Raw genomic sequence first — 13,806 nt, 5'->3', positions numbered from 1 at the left:
CAAAACTATTCGTTTCATTTTATACATTTTAGAATGAGGTTCCTTTTAAGATTGTGCAGAATTTTAAAGGGTGCCTTGATTGAAAAAAGTTTGAGAAACTCTGATCTACAATACTTACAGGGGGAACTCAAAATGGCTTTAACGCCACTTTACTGACTGTAGTTCCCCCAAGAATTGTCTGTGCCTAATTCAGGCAAGCATTATCGCCAGTGTCAGTTACATTACCAACATGTGTGATAACTTCAGGTAGTACTTACTAAAACCACTTTAAGAATCTATGCAAAAATTGGGCTAACTTTACTGTTGTTTTTTTTTTTTTTTTTTTTTTAAGCACAAAACTGTTTTTCCCCCCAAAAAACACGTTCGAAAAATTGCTGCGCAAATACCGTGTGAGATAAAAATTTGCAACCACCACCATTGTGTTCTCTAGGGTCTTTGCTAAAAAAAAATATATAATGTTTTGGGGTTCTATGTAATTTTCTAGCAAATAAATGATGATTTTTACATATAGTAGAGAAAAGTCATAATTGTCCTGGGTGCTCCAGAACGCCTGATGGCGCTCCCTGCATGTTGGGCCTCTGTATGTGGCCAGGCTGTGTAAAAAATCTCACACATGTGGCATCGCCGTACTCTGGAGTAATAGCAGAATGTGTTTTGGGGTGTAATTTGTGGTATGCATATGCTGTGTGTGAGAAATAAACTGATAATATGACAATTTTGTGGAAAAAAAAAAGGAAAAAAAATCTTGATTTTGCAAAGAATTGTGGGAAAAAATTACAACGTCAAAAAATTCATCATGCCTCTTACTAAATACCTTGGAATGTCTTCTTTCCAAAAAGGGGTCATTTGGGGGGTATTTGTAATTTTATGGCATGTTGGAGTCTCGAGAATTGAAATAGGCCGTCAGTACTTCAGGTGTGATACATTTTCAGATATTGGCACCATAGCTTGTGGACTCTATAACTTTCACAAAGACCAAATAATATCCACCAATTTGTACTTATTTTTACCAAAGATATGTGGTGGTGTAAATTTTGGGCAAAATGTATGAAGAAAAATTACTCATCTGCTAAATTGTATAACAGAATCTAAGAAAAATAAATTTTTTTACAGAATTTTCGGTCTTTTTTCTTTTATAGCACAAAAAATTAAAAACCGAGAGGTGATTAAATACCACCAAAAGAAAGCTCTATTTATGTGAAAAAAGGACAAAAATTTCATATGGGTACAGTGTAGCATGACTGAGTAATTGTCATTCAAAATGTGAGAGCACCAAAAGCTGAAAATTGGTCTGGTTATTAAGGGTGTTTAAGTGCCCAGTGGTCAAGTGGTTAACAATACATTTTTAATTATTTATGATGAGTATCATTAGATATCCAGCAATATGAGACATTACTTTGAAAGGTTGATTATAGTACTTATTTAACAAATATTGTAAAAATAAAAAAAATAGTTATTTCAGAAGAAAGGCATAACAGATATATATTTTTGTTACTCAGACCCTGCTTACCCAAGATGGGATCAAACTGTAAGGAGAGCCTATCCAACAATTTAATACTATCAACAAGGATCAAAGGTTGCATTGTTAGATAATGAACTACATCTGAATCTCACATTATAAATAGTTATATCAAAATAACATGTATTGTTAATTGTTACACTCTAAGTATTTAGAAGCTCTAGGATGAGATATCCAGGCTTGTCATCTCTTTTTAATAGTTACATAGTAGATGAGGTTGAAAAAAGACACAAGTCCATCAAGTCCAACCTATGTGTGTGATTATATGTCAGTATTACATTTTATATCCTTGTATGTTGCAGTCGTTCAGGTGGTTATCTAATAGTTTCTTGAAACTATCAATGCCCCCCCACTGAGGCCACCGCCTGTGGAAGGGAATTCCACATCCTTGCCGCTCTTACAGTAAAGAACTCTCTACGTAGTTTAAGGTTAAACCTCTTTTCTTATTTTAATGAGTGGCCACGAGTCTTGTTAAACTCCCTTTTGCGAAAAAGTTTTATCCCTATTGTGGGGTCACCAGCATGGTATTTGTATATTGAAATCATATCCCCTCTCAAGCGTCTCTTCTCCAGAGAGAATAAGTTCAGTGCTCGCAACCTTTCCTCATAACTAATATCCTCCAGATCCTTTATTAGCTTTGTTGCCCTTCTTTGTACTCGCTCCATTTCCAGTACATCCTTCCTGAGGACTGGTGCCCAGAACTGGACAACATATTCCAGGTGCGGCCGGACCAGAGTCTTGTAGAGTGGGAGAATTATCGTTTTATCTCTGGAGTTGTTCCCCTTTTTAATGCATTCCAATATTCTGTTTGCTTTGTTAGCAGAAGCTTGGCATTGCATGCCATTACTGAGCCTATCTACTAGGACCCCAAGGTCCTTTTCCATCCTGGATTCACCCAGAGGTTCTCCCCCCAGCGTATAGATTGTATTCATATTTTTGCCACCCAAATGCATTATTTTACATTTTTCTACATTGAACCTCATTTGCCATGTAGTGGCCCACCCCATTAATTTGTTCAGATCTTTTTGCAAGGTTTCCACATCCTGCAGAGAAGTTATTGCCCTGCTTGGCTTAGTATCCGCAAATACAGAGATTGCACTGTTTACCCCATCCTCCAGGTAATTTATGAACAAATTAAATAGGATTGGTCCCAGCACAGATCCATGTACTTACCCTATGGTCCATGCCAACTGACCTTTTTTTGTGCAGTAAACGTTTATGGGGAACTGTGTCAAATGCTTTTGCACAATCCAGATACACCACATCTACGGGCCTTTCTTTATCTAGCTGCCAACTCACCTCCTCATAGAAGGTTATTAGATTGGTTTGGCAAGAATTACTCATTACTAAAATCTTGTATATAGTCCCTTATCATCCCCTCCAAGAGTTTACATACTATTGATGTTAGGCTAACTGGTCTGTAATTCCCAGGGATGTATTTTGGGCCCTTTTTAAATATTGGTGCTACATTGGCTTTTCTCCAATCTGCTGGTACTATTCCAATCAGTAGACTGTCAGTAAAAATTAGGAACAATTGTCTGGCAATTACTTGGCCGAGTTCCCTAAGTACCCTCGGGTGCAAGCCATCTGGTCCCGGTGATTTATTAGTGTTAAGTTTCCCAAGTCTAATTTTAATTCTGTCCTCTGTTAACCATGGAAGTGCTTCCTGTGATGCGTCATGAGGATAAACCCTGCAGTTTTGGTTACTGAAGCCCCCCGATTCCCTCGTGAAGACTGAGGAGGAGAATAAATTCAGTACCTTCGCCATCTCCCCATCCTTTGTAACCCGATGCCCTTCCTCATTCTTTATGGGGCCAATATGGTCTGTCCTCTCTTTTTTACTGTTTATATACTTAAATAATTTCTTGGGATTTTTTTTTGCTCTCCTCCGCTATGTGTCTTTCATGTTCTATCTTAGCCGTCCTTATTGCACCCTTACATTTCTTGTTGCATTCTTTATAAAGTCTGAATGCTGATGATGATCCCTCAACCTTGTATTTTTTGAAGGCCTTCTCCTTGCTTTTATATGCATTTTTACATTGGAGTTAAGTCATCCAGGACTTTTGTTTGTGCTTTTAAATGTATTACCCAATGGGATGCATTGGCTAATGCCCTAATTTAATATGCTCTTAAAGTAAACCCATCTCTCCTCCGTGTTGTTTGTTCCTAAGATTTTATCCCAATTTATGCCTTCTAGTAAGGTTTGTAGTTTAGGGAAGTTGGCTCTTTTGAAATTCAGTGTCTTTGTATTCCCTTTATGTTTCCTATTTGTGTGATTTATATGGAAGCCAATTGACCTGTGATCGCTTTTCCCTAAATTGCCCCGTATTTCCACATCCGTGATCAGGTCTGTATTATTGGTAATCAGTAGATCCAGCTTTATTTCTAGTTGGTGCGTCTACCATCTGATCCATAAAATTGTCCTGTAAGACATCCCTCCGCCCAGTCTATGTCTGGATAATTAAAATCCCCCATTATAATAACAATTCCCATCCTTGCTGCTAATCCAAATTGTGATAGGAGATCTGTCTCCCCTTCTTCCCTCAGGTTAGGGGGTCTATAGCATACTCCCTGTATTATTTTGCCCTTAGCTTCATCCTTTTGGAGCTCTACCCATAAGGATTCCACCTCCTCCCTAGCTCCCTTAGTGATGTCTTCTCTCACATTCACGTGTATGCTATTCTTGATATATAGGCATACCCCTCCCCCTTTTTTACCCTCTCTATCCTTGCGATAAAGGGTATACCCTTGAATGTTTGCCAGCCAATCATGAGAGCTGTCTAACCATGTCTCTGAAATTCCCACAAAATCCAAATCCTCCTTATGCAATATTATCTCAAGTTCACTCATCTTGTCCACCAGGCTACTGGCATTGGTGAACATGCCACGTAGTTTAGATCGGTTGCATATTATCCATTTATTGGGTGTTTTGATATTGCAACGGTAATAGTGGAGTAATTTTGTATATGCTAGTATTAGTTCAAATTGTGCTTGAATGTTTAATCTAGAGATTACTTGGTGCCAGTTTTTACTGTCTACACACAGTCCTCCATGATTGTTAATTGCTGGGCTCTTATCTTGCTAGCTTGGGAAACAATGATTTATTAAAGCAGAGTCATAAATTTAGGGGACTTTCTCTCTTAAATTTTAGTTTTGTTTTTTTACCTTCTGATCAACCCAGCGCTTTTCAGTTAAAAAGATTTTGAGGAGACATTGGGGAAAATTCTGGGCCCATTACTACCTGAAGTTTTTGGTTACATCTAGGCGTGTTCCTCCTAATTACAAATAGCTCCCAACATAACTGAACCTCCCAAAAAAACAGTTTCTTCCAGCAAATGCAAGGCTTCTATCCTTGTAGAAAGTGCGCACTCTGTGAAGTAAACTGCTTTAAAAGTAGAAAATATTCATCCTTCCGCTCTAATATCACATGTTTGTTACCTGTTCATCCAAGAATTTAGTGTACTTGATTAAAGATAAGATGAAAGGAACATATTGCTAATTCACAAAGGTTTCCCTAACCACAGTTTGTCCAAGCATTATTTTTAATCTGGTAGTTTAATTTATATTTATTTATAGAATGTGTCTCATGAGGTGTAAACCTTTCCAACCACAAGATGGTGACAGTCCTAGAAGTTAGTTCTGGTGATTTGAGTCTTTTAATTTAACTTTACCACATTTAGATTTGTTTTTACAGTTAATATTGTGCAAGTTTCCTATTGGAAATATGGCTGATTTTTGATACCTCCATATTATGTTGCTTTTTTGTGAAATTGGGATCAGTTTTCCTTTTTGATATTTCTTATCCTGGTTGCCTGTGTGTGATTACTATTATTGTACCTGGAATGTTGTCACTTTCGTTACCGGTTTGTACTTACTCTCGGCCTTTGGAGCACAATTAGGATTGTAGGTTGTCAATTCCATCCTCCATCCTCTATATAGCGTAGTGCAGAGTGGGGACCAAGCCCCCAGACATCTACATATGAGGAAACACGTTGGGTGGATTCAGGTCAAGTGAGGAGGTCGGACATTTTGTTGGTTGGAAACTTGGTTATAACTGGTGGACTGACATGCAATTTATGTCTTAAAGTTTGTGAGTATTTGAATGCACTTTTAACCACTTCCAAACTGGCGCACGACTATGTAGGTTGGCAGAATGGCACGGACAGGCATATGAGTGTACAGGTACGTCCCTTTAAGAATGCCGCCATGCCATCGCTGGTTGGGACCCCCGTGAGTCGGGTCCCACGGACTCAATCGCCGCAGGGATACCCGCGATCTTCTCGCAGGGAGGCTGAACGGGGAGATGCGGAAGTAAATAGCATCTCCCTGTTCTGCCTAGCAACAAGTGACACTGATCTCTGCTCCCAGTGATTAGAGCAGATATCAGTGTTCACTATCACACAGCCATGCCCCCCACAGTTAGTAACACGCCCCTAGGGCACACTTAACCCCTACACTGCCACCCCTGGTTAACCCCTTCACTGCCAATGTCATTCACACAGGAATCAGTGCATTTGTATAGCACTGATTGCTGTATAAATGACAGTGGCCCCAAAAATGTCCGATGTGTCCGCCATAATGTCACAGTCACAATAAAAATCGATGATCGCCGCCATTACTAGTAAAAAAAAAATTATTAATAAAAATGCCATGAAACTATCCCCTATTTTGTAAACGCTATAAATTTCGCGCAAATCAATCAATAATCGCTTATTGTGATTTTTTTTTATTTTTTTTTTTTACCAAAAATATGTAGAAGAATACGTATCGGCCTAAACTGAGGAAAAAAATGTTTTTTTTTATATAATTTTGGGGGATATTTACTATAGCAAAAAGTAAAAAAAATAATGCGTTTTTTTCAAAATTGTAGCTATTTTTTGTTTATAAAAAATAAAAACCCACAGGGGTGATCAAATGCCACCAAAGAAAAGCTCTATTTGTGGGAAAAGAATACGTCAATTTTGTTTCGGAGCCATGTCGCACAACCGCGCAACTGTCAGTTAAGGCGACGCAGTGCCGAAGCGCAAAAAGTGGTCTGGTCTTAAGCCAGCAAAATGGTCCGGTCTGAAAGTGGTTAATAAATGTAAATCTGTTTTAAAACACTGCACAATGAGGTTTTGTTTTATCCCTCCATGCTACATGATCTGACATCGGTTTTGGTGATACATTCTGGTCCGGTGGATCCTTAATTTACCAGTAGGCTACTCTGGGAGCACCTTTTGAGACTGAGGTTAATTTGAGTGTAGCTGACCACTCTTATTCAGGGGGTCCACAAAGGAGGATAAGAGGCTTGGAATGTTGTGATATCAGTGGAGTGGATCTACTTATCACCCTTTGTGTTACTAGTGCACTTGTGTTGCGTCTACCAGCCTTTGTATACTCTTATGGTACTGTGATGGTCTTTTTGTTTACTGCATGAAAGTGCTGCTTAGGCCCCTTTCACACTGGGGCGGTGCGGCCGTCGGCGGTAAAGCGCAGCTATTTTTAGCGGCGCTTTACAGTAGTTTAAGCAGCGGTCTGCGGCCGCTAGCAGTGGCGCTTTGACGGCGGTATAGCCGCGCTGTCCCATTGATTTCAATTGGGTAGGAGCGGTGAATACACCGCTCCTTTCACCGCTCCAAAGATGCGGCTAGCAGGACTTTTTTTTACCGTCCTGCTAGCGCACCCCTCCAGGGCTTTCACACTGGAGTGAAAGGGGCCGGTTTTTTCAGGCGCTATTTTTAGCTCTGTAGCGCCTGAAAACTGCCCCAGTGTAAAAGGGGCCTTATGTATTTTTATTCAGTAGAGTCACATATTGCCTTGGGTTCATTGGGAGTAATAAATGTGCCTGTGTCACAGCCATAAATACCTAAGTGTCAGTGAGAGTAATAAATGTCCCTGTGTCAGTGGCCAGTAGATAGACTAAATCTCTTTCGATTAGTGGTCATTGGCAGCAATAAATGCCCCTGCATCAGCAGCCAGCATAAGTATCAGTGGGTAAAAGATTGCCCCAGCACCGGTGTCAGTGGAAGGAATGATGCCACAAAATTGATCTTCAATTGCATTTGCCTCTGTGCATGCAGGCTCCATGTCCCACTTTTTGTGATAATGTCACAGGTGGAACTTTATGAGCACCATTGGACAGTGAATGACCCTGCTAGTGATTAAGAGTGCCTTGTGCTGAAACTCAGTATTTCAGCACCCACTGCTACTCTACCTACAGAAGCTTCCTCCAGCTTGCAGTAAGAATCAGAACATGCAGGGACTCGTTTTTGGCAACCAGCAGGCCATAATTTGGAGACAGGTAGTAAGTAATACATTGAATATGGTTTTAGTTTTTAACTGTTTCTTGTTATTTTTCTTTTCAGAAATTTCCAAATGAAGGCCTGGCAAATGTTGTTCGAAATGTGTTTGACTTTGATTCTTACAACCAGGAAATGCGTGAAATATTGATTAACTCCTTACATAAACATGGAATCCCAATCGGAGCCAAACCCACCAATGTGCAGCTTGCTAAGGAGTAAGGAAAATGTTTTCTAAGCATTGATTCCACAGTTCATGATATATTTATTGATCTAAAACATGAGTTTTTATCAGCCACTGTATTTATTATAGACACCAAACATGATACAATTAAATGATTGCTTTTATTGAACTGTGTGATTTTGTGCTTCTTAATTTACAAATAGAAATGTATGGATTATCTTAAAAAATAAAATAAAAAAGTGTAAAATTCTAACATCAGACGTAGGGTATGTATTTAACCACTTACAAACCGGAAGATTTGGCTGCTTAATGACCAGTCCAGTTTTTGCGATAGCGCGCTCCATCACTTTAACTGACAATTGTGCGGTTGTGCAATGCTGTACCCAAACAAAATTGAATTCTAGTGGTACTGCTACATTGCGGCAGACAGATCAGACACTTTTGACAAATTTTTGGGACCATTGACATTTATACAGCGATCAGTGCTATAAAAATATAAATGTCACTGGCAGTAAAGGAGTTAACACTAGGGGGCGATTAAGGGGTTCAATGTGTTCCCTAGTTAGTGTTTCTAACTGTATGGGGAGAGGACTGACTGGGGGAGGAGACATTTTGTTGTTACTACTTAGTAGGAATAAGCTATATGTCTCCCTTCCCCTGACAGAACAAGGATTTGTGTTTACACACACAAATCCCTGTGCCTGCTCTCGTGCACGTGATCAAGGGTGGCAGGTGGCGATCTCGCCCGCCGGCCAGGTTCATTGGGTTCCCCGCCATGCAGCAGGCATGCACCCGCTATCGCCCTTAAAAGTACAGACGTACCCATACGGTGATTCGTGGGAACGAAGCAAATTGGCCGACGTATATCAGCTCGAACCAGTAATGCAAATGAGGTGAAACAAGTGTCAGTATGTAAAAGAGAAAATAATTCCACAGTAGCGCACTAATTAATCTAGAAATTTCCTAAATATTAATGTTGTGGTAAAAGCAACATAAAAGGCCCATGCATAATAAAAAAGTGTCCATATAGCATATACAAAAAATATATGCTAACATATGCAAATCAATATGGTGATACAGTTCAACTTAAAGTGATGAAGAAAAAAGTGTGAAATAAAATCTCGTTGATCCACAAAAATCCTTCACCAATGGGGTACGTGCCACTTCCACTCCTTAAAGTTGTTGTAAACCCTCCCCCACAACTTTGTCCCATGTAAATCAGCATAAAAAAAACAAATGAACACTGCTTGTAGATATCTCCTTACTTGCTTAGTATTGTAATCCTTTTTGTTCTTTAGAATGAAGTCACTGAGCATGCCCAGATCTCCACTGATTTACGGCACACTCTCTATGTCTTATCTATCTGTTATCAGGACTTCCTACGGCACAACACTGAGCTCCCAGGAGACTTCAGAATCATTCAGAGCTTCCTTCTACACACCATGTGTCCATGTGACATGACATGCAGTGTGAACTTGGCCATTACTGCAGTCTTATCAGCTGAAGCTGATAAGACTGACAAAGGGAAACATTAGACATAGGCACAAGTAAATACTATGAAATAAAACAAGTCAGCTATGAACAGCGAAGCCATAGAAAAGTTGGATTGAGAAGGAGGCTTGGTTAACAGTACAGGAAGTTCTCAATGTAAGGGCGGAAATACACTCCACTGTGGACTCAGAAAACAATACTTAAGATGGTGCATGGAAACAAGTTTTTTAAAGTTTCTTCAAACAGTAAGTAATATGCGATTTGGGCTGGATTACAGTGGCTATAGTCTGATAATTACTTATTATAATGGAGTAAACGAGGAGAAGCATCAGAGTGGGAGAGTTTACTTCCTCTTTAAGAATAAAGCTCACAAGATGCTGTTGCCATTCACTCTCGTGTCTGGCAAATATCGCCTTATTAAAGGTTATTGAAGAGCCACTTAACCACTTAAGGACCAGGCCTCTTTTTCGGACTTGGTGTTTCCATGTTTAAAACAGTTTTTTTTGCTAGAAAATTACTTAGAACCCCCAAACATTTTATATTGTTTTTTTTCTAACACCCTAGAGAATAAAATGGCAGTCATTGAAATACTTTTTTTCACACCGTATTTGCGCAGCGGTCTTAGAAGCGCACTTTTTTTGGAAAAAATTCACTTTTTTGAATAAAAAAATAAGACAACAGTAAAATTAGCCCAATTTTTTTTATACTGTGAAAGATAATGGTATGCCGAGTAAATTGATACCCAACATGTCCCGCTTCAAAATTGCGCCCGCTCGTGGAATGGCGTCAAACTTTTAGCCTAAAAAATCTCCATAAGCGACATTTAAAAAATTCTACAGGTTGCATTTTTTGCGTTACAGAGGAGGTCTAGGGCTAGAATTATTGCTCTCGCTCTACCGATCGCGGCGATACCTCACATATGTGGTTTGACCACCGTTTTCATATGTGGGCGCTACTCACGTATGCGCTCGCTTCTGTGCGCAAGCTCGTCGTAACGGGGTGTTTTAAAACAATTTTTTTTTTTCTTATTTATTTTAATTTATTTTATTTATTTTTACACTTTTTAAAAAAAATAAAATAAAATGGATCACTTTTATTCCTATTACAAGGAATGTAAACATCCCTTGTAATAGAAAAAAGCATGACAGGTCCTCTTAAATATGAGATCTGGGGTCAAAAGGTCCTCAGATCTCATATTTGGGCTAAAATGCAAAAAAAAAAAAAAAAAGAAAATCTGACATTTAAAAAAAAATATACCTTTAAGAGGTATGGGCGGAAGTGACGTTTTGACATCGCTTCCGCCCTCCTATGGTATAGAGACGAGTGGGGGCAATCTTAGCCTCACTTGTCTCTATGCCCAGCTGACGGAAGGACCCGATCGCCTCCGCCGCTACCGACGGCTCCGGTAAGCGGCGGAAGGTGCGGGAGGGCGGCGGGAGGGGGGGTGGCACCTCTCCCGCCGCCGATAGCGGTGATCTCGCGGCGAATCCGCCGCGGAGACCACCGTTATCGTACAGCCGACCGCCGCCTGAAGAGATGGATATCTCGGTTGTGGCAGCAGCTGCTGCCGTTACCGAGATATCCCTCTTCAAAAAATGGACGTACATCGTCGTGCGGCGGTCGGCAAGTGGTTAAACACACCAATCTCCATCTAGATCAATAAAGACACTCTCCACATGTGGGGATAGAATTTGAGACAGAGCCTCTAATAATGTAAAAACACCTTAAGGTGATCAGTTTATTAAAATTAATGCACTTACATCATAAAAGATTCAAATCACCTTGTTAAAATTTCAAACATGCCAGGTGACTAATTTTGTGATCTCCTTATAGCTTCCTTCACACACATGGAGTCACCTGCTCGGCATGACTGTGTAGCCACGCACTGACACGTTTCGTCACGGGGCAGAAGTGACAAAACGCATTGGGACGTGGCTACACAGGAACTGTGAGACGGTGACTTCATGTGTGTGAAGGAAGCTATGAGGAGATCACAACGCTGAGTAACCCGACATGTTTGAAATTTTAACAAGGCGATTTTAGTCTTTTATGATGTAAGTGCATTACTTTTAATAAACCGATTATCTTAAGGTGTTTTTACACTATTGGAGGCTCTGTCTCAATTTCTATCTCCACATGTGGACAGTGTCTTTATTGATCTGTATGGAGATTGGCGTGTTCAATAACATTTAACAAGGTGATATTTGCCAGACATGAGAGTGAATGGCAACAGCATCTCGTGAGCTTTATTTTTCTGGTACAATTTTTTTATTGAGATATATGAGAAGTAAAAATAACTGTATTGATCCTGAGCAGGGGATATGATCAGTAAGCATAGCATAGTACAACTTAATAGTACACATTGGGAACATATTTGGTAGAAAGAACTGTTGAACATCAACAACCCTCCTGCCAAGGCCAGGGGTCAACTTGGGGTGACTGAGCTTAATTGCTCAGGGGTTGGGGTGTGGAGTAGTCCAAAAAAAATTCAGAAAAACAATACTTTAATTGAGGTCATACACAGAAAAAAAATAAAGGGGGGGGGGCAGAGGGCAAAGGAGGGACACAAGAGATGGGAAGGAAAGATGGAGAAGGAAAAGGAGGTGCAGAATAGGTAGGAAATAGGTTCCTCTAGGTCGGGGAGCAGAGGAGGTCAGTTAGAGAGGACTAGACTGGTCAGATTCAGAGTAGGAAGAGGGTAGGACCACCACGGGCCCAATACCTTGAGAAATTTGGCATGAGAGTCATGGAGAATACTAGACATCTTCTCATTAATCATGAGTCATTAAGATGCGGTCTCTTCCAGTCCTTGCTATTGCATGCTTTGCAGCGATAAACAAAAATATGGCCAATTTCTGTTGATAGGAGAAGAGGGCCCGGGATCGAGCAGGGGAGTAAGTCCAAATTGGCATCCTTGCGGATAGACACATGGAAGAGAGTAAACAGAAGACCAAATACCTTTGACCAGAATCCCACTAAGCGGGGGCAGGTCCACCAGATCTCAGTCTCCACGCTGACCACAGCCCCTGAAGCATCTATCACTGTAGGATTGGTTTGATTTGGCAATACGGGTTGGAACCCAGAACCAACGGAGGAGTACCTTGTAGGCTGCCTCTAGGGTAGTCGTGTTAAAGGAGCATTCCACAATATTAGACCAGGCTTTGCTCCAATCCACCAAATCAATGGGGGATAAGTCTCACTCTCATTTGGGGGATGTAAGATCATGAGTTTGGAGTCCCGCTCGAGTTACGGGAGGAGTAAATCAAAAATATGGTACCAGGAGATCCTAGGGAGTGCTGGCATGTTTGCTCAAAGGCTGTTTTCTGGTACGGAAAAACGTCCCTGCGTCTGAGAGAGGAAATCCAGTGTCCTAATTGGAGATGGTGGAAGCATTCCACTGGGTCTCTTGGATTGAAGCCCACGAGTTCCAAGAAAATGTCAGACCTGAGAGAATCCATGGGCTGGCCACCAAGAAACAACATGAGGTTTTTCTAAGGTGGGGGAAACATAGGGATATTTATGAGGAGGAGGATCGGAGGGGATGGGGACATGACCCACCGAGTCCCAAAGCTTCAAGCTATGGGCCATCAGAGGGCTGAGTGAGAGGTTACGCATTTTAGGAGGAAGCCATAAGAGAGCAGAGACAGGGACCAGTGCACAGTTGGGCATTTCCAGGAGAACCCAGAGAGTGATATCGAAGGTGACCTGGAGCATTGCACTTGTTGGCCCAAATAAAGGAGAAAAGCCTTTTCTGGAGAAGATGCAAGAAAAGTGCGGGGATCCAAATTGGTAGAGTCCGGAAGAAGTATGAGATCTTCGGAAGGACCGTCATCTTGTCGACATGGATGTGTCCAATCCAAGACAGGGTGGAGAACCGACAAGATGTCCTGAGCGCCGTGATGGTTCTACGTAACAGGGGATAGCAGAAAAAAGAGAGGAGTAAAAGGGAGTCAGCTTAATACCCAAATATTCAAAAGCGGAACTGGTCCAGAGGTACTGGCAGGTGGATTGGAGGTGCGTACCCAGGGAACCTGGAAGGGTAAGGAGACAATTGGGTTAGTAAGGGTCATCCGCAAACATATTTACCTTGTAACATTCGCCTGCGAATGGGATTCCATTAATATTTGGATCAGCTCTGAGGGCCATGGCCAGAGGTTCAAGGGCAAGTATTAGGAGAACAGGGGACAACCCTGCCGTGTTCCTATGGGGGCCATAAGCAGCCCACTTAGAGGATGCTGGCCAAAGGGTATGAGTAGATTGTGGTCAGCCAGGTGAGAACCAAGTCTTCAGAGCCCCACCATTGAAGCACATACAGTAGCGCAAGTAGTCCC

At 41.1% G+C, this 13,806-nt stretch overlaps 1 protein-coding gene across 3 annotated transcripts in view; it reads left to right on the top strand.

Moving 5' to 3' along the window:
* Positions 1-13,806, top strand: part of VWA8 (von Willebrand factor A domain containing 8) — a 678,220-nt gene that overhangs the window by 477,288 nt on the left and 187,126 nt on the right. For all 3 annotated transcript variants that reach the window (XM_077483183.1, XM_077483182.1, XM_077483184.1), the window contains exon 27: positions 7,867-8,018. In XM_077483183.1, coding sequence (XP_077339309.1) covers positions 7,867-8,018 — 152 coding nt within the window. The remainder of the gene's footprint in view (positions 1-7,866; positions 8,019-13,806) is intronic.

This window comes from Lithobates pipiens, unplaced genomic scaffold (genome assembly GCF_037356315.1).
Source record: "Lithobates pipiens isolate NorthernLeopardFrog02 unplaced genomic scaffold, aLitPip1_a1.2 Scaffold_16, whole genome shotgun sequence".
NCBI classification, from domain to species: Eukaryota; Metazoa; Chordata; class Amphibia; order Anura; family Ranidae; genus Lithobates; species Lithobates pipiens.
The sequence above is the reverse complement of the archived record's forward strand: the minus strand, read 5'-3'. Positions and strand labels throughout refer to the sequence as shown.